Genomic DNA, 5,566 nt, shown 5'->3' with positions numbered 1-5,566 from the left:
AGGTATGAACTGGCCCTACTGCCTTGCAGCTTGCTGTAGGAGATAGACTGATCTCACGAAAAAAATCATGGAACTGGCTCTGCAGCCTTGCAGCTTGCTGTAGGAGATAAGCTGGGCTTCCTCGAGCTGGCGACACATCGCGAAGAGGCGAGGAGAGACTCGGACAGGATGTTCGTTGACTGCATGAACTCTGGCCTGTCGTCCGTCGTCATGGTCGACCTTCACGCTTCGGACAAGCTCTCTGAAAGCGCTCATTCCCTATATGATACCCCCTCCGTTCGGAATTATTTGCCTCGGATATGAATGTATCTAGAACTAAAATACGTCTAGATACATTCATTTTTGCGACAAGTAATTCCGAACGGAGGGAGTACAATGGATCGGCCCACACACTTTCTTGTCAAGGTCCGCCACTGATACCTACTCAAATTTTATAAGAGTCATGACAAAGATTTTCCAGGGACTTTTATTGCGCTTTGTGAAATTCATTTTGTTTCTTGCCAACCTACAGTAAATTGATCAAATGAAGGTTTTGTTTCTAGAAAAAGGAAGATAAATAAAGCTTAATTTTACTTGTTTTTAGCATAACATTCACTCATGCTTTGGAGGATTATTTAAATCTCCTGAGTTTTTTAGGATCACTTTTTTTAGGGTTTTTTATTAGTTTTTTTAGGATCATTTGCTCTTTTTTTTTAGCTTGGGTAGTAGGATCTGCGATCAAATTCGCGTACATGGATCGGCCCCAATTTAGGGCATTGATCTAGGCCCACTAAGAAATACCATTTGGATAAACCCGGCCCAGCCCAGCCCAGAAGGCACGCACTAATCGCCAACCCAAAACCATTCTTCCCACACTACCCCTCTCACCCGGAGAAACGAAGGCCGGCGGCGAGGAACAAGAAGAAGAAAGCCATGGTGGTGCGGATCCGGCTCGCGCGGTTCGGCTGCCGGAACCGGCCCTTTTACCGTGTCATGGCCGCCGATAGCCGCTCCCCGCGAGACGGCAAGCACCTCGAGGTCCTCGGCTACTACAACCCGCTCCCCGGTGAGACAGCCCCCCACCCCGAACCCCCAGTCCATCTGTTCTTGTACCCCCGTGGTGTTCGCATCTTGATTCGGAAAGAATCGGCCCCTCTTAGTCGTGCTTCTCTGGTCGCGCCTGCCAAGCATTGGTGATGCGATTTTGCGCCTCTGTCAGTGGCGGATCTATAATAGCACGGCAGGGGTGCCAAGCCAAGCTTAACTAGTACACACAGGTTGGCCTGACTATTGTCTAACTAGTACTAGTATGTACTAGCAAATAAAATTCACATTTTCGGAGGCGGTGTAACTGAAGAATGGCTGACGATGAAATGTGTCCCCTTTTTCTGTTGCTGTTTGCAGGGAAGGATGGTGGCAAGAGGATGGGGCTCAAGTTCGACCGGGTCAAGTGAGTTCTGCTTCCTCAGTTATACTCCCTTTTGGAGAAATTTCCAATGTTGCAGCTTCTGCTGCACCTACTCTAGAAGCAACAGTGTTTGTTCATTCAAGTAAACTTATTCTTTGATAGACGATTGGGTGGTATTTTAGAGGCTAAAGCTAAATAGACTATGCCTTTTCTATGAAACCTAAACAATTCGGGCCTTGTCGTTCTCATCCTTTGTGGCGGTACATTGTATCATTGGGGATATTGAGTGGGTAGGCAAAACAGAAGAATGACAAGCAAACTATCTGCGGCTGCACTATGCTAGTTGATGTAGTGCCAACTGGCAAGCACCGTTCACTTCTACGTTTGCTTTGCCTCCCTCCATTGGGATGTGTTGCAAGTACATGAGATGTGTTCGATTTCATCCATAGCAGGCCTAAGAGTAGTTGCTACAAATATGCCATGCTGTTTCTTCCACCTGCCCTGCAAGACCACATGACACCATACAACTATAGTGACACCATATAACCATACTTGTGTTGTAGGTACTGGCTGTCTGTTGGGGCACAGCCATCAGATCCCGTTCAGCGTATCCTCTTCCGCGCTGGTGTTCTGCCTCCACCTCCATTGCTAGCTATGGGCCGGAAGGGTGGGCCACGTGACAGAAGCCCTATTCATCCGATGACTGGCAGCCCTTTGGATCTTGAGGGTGTCACAATTGTTAATGATCCCAATGCTGCTGAAGGTGACGCTGAAGAACCTACAGAACCTTCATTGGAGGCATGATAGTTTTTCTGTTGTGGAATATGGAATTGTGCTGCAAGTCAAAAGAATTTGTTTGTTGTGCTCCTGACAAGACTGTCACTCGTGGTTTGTTGGCCTTTGCTGCAGAGTTAGCCAGCCCAGCCGGCTTCTGACTACTACTGATATGATCCCTTTCGAGTGGATTTCTGCATTCCTTTGGGATGCTCAAGTTGACAGATAATCTTAAAGTGTTGATCCCAATCCAATCCAATATATGTATATGCTTGTATGATTATTCCTGCTGTGTGATCCAAATCCAATCGAATATGATGGATGCTTTATTTGATGTTGTTGCTTGATTATTATTGATCTAAAAAGTTGACATATATTGTCTTGTGTGATCTCTTCCTTGCATTGGTCTGGCCAGGCTGTTGTCTCACAGCCATGGAAGGCATGTTGCCTCCTAAAAGCAAAATATGTCACAAAATTATCAAGTTATTTAGATGAAGGGCATGTTGTCATTATTATGTACCGTCTCATTGCCCCTTGGGAAGTGCAACAATCGGTGTTGCTATGCCGGCTCAGTCTCTCGGCTCGGAGGTGGGACAGGGTGTGCGTCCTTGTTTTCATAGGGGTAAGTGTATGTAAACGACTTCGATTGTAATGCATTCAAATTCATCGTCAGTTAAAATTCCTTGGCGTCTTGGCGTCTTGTCGACACCGGCCTCATGGCGACTGGACACCGGCCTCATCGCGAGTACGCTGCTACGACCACCTATGGATCCATTGTCATCTTAATATTCAACCATGACGTGCATAACCCGTGGATCACCCCAGGATTCGATCGCCTCCGTCGTACCTTCGAGCACGGCCGGCCCGCGTCGCCACACCCAAAGCGATGGAACTCGTGACAAGTTTCTCCACCTCTTTTCGTTGGATTTTGTTTCTTCGTTTCCTAAGTTTGGTAAACACGCTCTTGTCATGCAGGCAGGCAGGCATTCTTGGCCATCAGCCTTCACTACCGGTAAATCCAGACATCTTTCATGTGTTGTTTGATTTGCTGCACATTGCCCGTTTAATTTATTTTAACTGTTAACTTTTACCAGTCAATTATACATGTCTTTGATGCTGAAAACACACTCCTCTTGACCATCAATTCTGCGTATCCTATTTAGCTCATATTGGCGAGGCAATACAATGCAAGGTTGTTGGAAGGTACTACACATTATTTCCTTCCAGTTAGAAACTGCTCATAATCGCTTTTTTCAAGATCAAAGGTTATGATACTTCCGAGTGAAAACTTTAAAATCTTGGGCTTCGTTAGTACAAAGGTTCCTTATAATCTGGCCTTTTTAAAGTAGAACACAATTATTCTATCTCACACGCTATATAAATATTTCTAAAAATTATAGTGCTACGTAGGGCGCCGCAGTTACTTTTTTCTTTTTGGTTATGAGAATTCATATGACATGGTAGATTAATTAAAGTTACATCCTCCCCCGCAAAAGAAATTAAAGTTACATTCTGCATTTTTTTTCGAATCGGGAAGATCATTTCTTGTGGGCTGCAAGTTTTGATTGCTTATTTACTACAGGATCTCCTATGTTACTTTTATGTCTTAAGTGTACTTTTTTGGTATACAATCATATTAGTTAACTAGAATATTATGCCTCGTTGCAACGCACGGACAATTGCCTTGTAATATCTAAAATGAAGCAAAGCTTTCCTTTCCTGCCATGCTGACTGCATCCTGCCTAGCCTTCATCCAATCCTCTCACCCACGTCTATGCCGGTTTTTTGTCCGATCCTCCCACACACGCCCCCGTCGGTAAATATTCCTCACGAACGTAATGAAAAATAGTCAAACAACCCTATATCCCCGTCCCTTGCCTCTCACCTCAAACATAACCGCAGTCTTGCCTCCCTCTCCTCTAATTGGCCTGAAGTCTCCCACCTCTATTGCATCCGTTTTTTGGGGGATTAGGGTTTTGTTAAGTGCGCCGAAACCTTGGCCAGCTCCCACATAGAGCTTTAAAATGGTTGCTATTAATAAAGAACAATAAAATTGAGCTACCTAGGACCTCTCACAGCGATTTAAGGCCACCAGCCGTTGGATTTGCAAACAAGCGCCTTAACGCGAACCGGGCCGTAGTGGGTTCCTCGGCCACTAGCAGGTTCAGCCTTCCCATGAACATGGCCTAGGATCTTAAAACAAACGTGAACAAGGCTTAGGAATGGGTGTTTTCCTATTTCGTTTCGGTTTCTCCTGGCTCTGGTGTGCACCCAGCCCAAACAAAGATGCACAAACAATCTCCATGCAGTTTTCCACTTTGCTCACTTCCTCACCTAATTTTGCTTTGATTTTAGTGATACCATGTCCCTTTGAGAATGGAGCAAAATTATTAAATTGGTCTACAATGTTTTTCTTTCATGGTGCCGTAATCACCAATGTTCACTTAGCAGTGACCGCACTATTAACATTTTGTAACCTTCCAAAAAAAATGCCACGGATGTAGGCATGTATGCATTCACCTTCCACAATGTAACTTGAACTGTTTAATTTCTAGATATTTAATTGTCCAAATTTTCCAAATACTTATTGCTCTTTCTCAAACTAGTAATAATGTACGTGCAATGCACGTTTATATTAGGTAGGATGTTAGTTGCACGTTATATTAGGTAAGATATATCTGTTGCATGTTGGTATTTGGTAAGATATTCACGGGAATGGTCGGATATTAATTACATGACAGATTTCAAAGGATAGTGTTGAGTCAAAACGTGTTTATAACCAATGACAGTGGTGGATAATTAGAGCATTAAACGTGTTTGGTGCTCAACATTGGAGCGATCTGAACCGCTAGATAACATGATTTGACGGTCGAGATGGTTTGGATCTGCCCATTTGAGTCTTTTTATATTGGTATAGATGAACGGGCCTGGCAACGCGCGCTTTTATGTTCTACTATTGTTATCCTGTTTGATGATACTCTAGGCCTTTGTGTTTGATAAAAGATGCCCATGAACCCAGACTTTAGTTTCCGTAAAAGATGCATCCAAGTCTTGAGATCAACATCGTTCATCCAAATAGCATTTAGACCTCTAGTGCTCCCAGCAGCCCCTCAAAAGCCTACGAAAAAGCCTCCATCTTGCCCTCCTGGTCCGAAATGACCGTGCCACTCACTTTAACAGCAGGGTGAAGTTTTTCACTCTTCGTCCATTACCCACTGCCTGAAAGTGTTTCGTGTTAGCATCAGTGCATCACCTTCTTTGTCGCGCGATCATGCGTTCCGAAGAAGCAAGCCCTAGCACAGACAATTTTAATGTGCGCCACAACCATAACTCCAGCACCATGAGAGTTCTTATCTCTTGTGCATCCTCGAGCTTGAAAATGATGGCATTTTCGACGGCAATTTG

General features: G+C 44.4%; 1 protein-coding gene across 2 annotated transcripts; it reads left to right on the top strand.

Moving 5' to 3' along the window:
• Positions 1 to 49: 49 nt before the first annotated feature.
• Positions 50 to 2,550, top strand: LOC123180297 (30S ribosomal protein S16-2, chloroplastic/mitochondrial). Of its 2 annotated transcripts, none has more exons than XM_044592318.1 (4): positions 50 to 1,045; positions 1,384 to 1,429; positions 1,951 to 2,150; positions 2,297 to 2,550. In XM_044592318.1, the coding sequence occupies exons 1-4, from the start codon at positions 913 to 915 to the stop codon at positions 2,320 to 2,322; spliced, it is 405 nt and encodes a 134-aa protein (XP_044448253.1). In that variant the 5' UTR covers positions 50 to 912; the 3' UTR covers positions 2,323 to 2,550. The 2 variants fall into 2 exon arrangements, with proteins under 2 accessions (XP_044448253.1, XP_044448247.1); XM_044592312.1 differs by having other exon boundaries at positions 53 to 1,045; positions 1,951 to 2,185.
• Positions 2,551 to 5,566: the final 3,016 nt, after the last annotated feature.

The sequence above is a fragment of the Triticum aestivum genome, chromosome 1A (genome assembly GCF_018294505.1).
Source record: "Triticum aestivum cultivar Chinese Spring chromosome 1A, IWGSC CS RefSeq v2.1, whole genome shotgun sequence".
Classification (NCBI taxonomy): domain Eukaryota; kingdom Viridiplantae; phylum Streptophyta; class Magnoliopsida; order Poales; family Poaceae; genus Triticum; species Triticum aestivum.
Note: the sequence above shows the minus strand (reverse complement) of the source record. Positions and strands in the feature narration are given on the sequence as shown.

What these genes read in the sequence shown, in the direction of transcription:
- LOC123180297 (XM_044592312.1), top strand. Translation starts at nt 913, where the DNA reads ATGGTGGTGCGGATCCGGCTCGCGCGGTTCGGCTGCCGGAACCGGCCC. An exon ending in CTACTACAACCCGCTCCCCG is followed by an intron (nt 1,046 to 1,383) that starts GTGAGACAGCCC and finishes TGCTGTTTGCAG; the next exon opens with GGAAGGATGGTGGCAAGAGG. An exon ending in CTCAAGTTCGACCGGGTCAA is followed by an intron (nt 1,430 to 1,950) that starts GTGAGTTCTGCT and finishes CTTGTGTTGTAG; the next exon opens with GTACTGGCTGTCTGTTGGGG.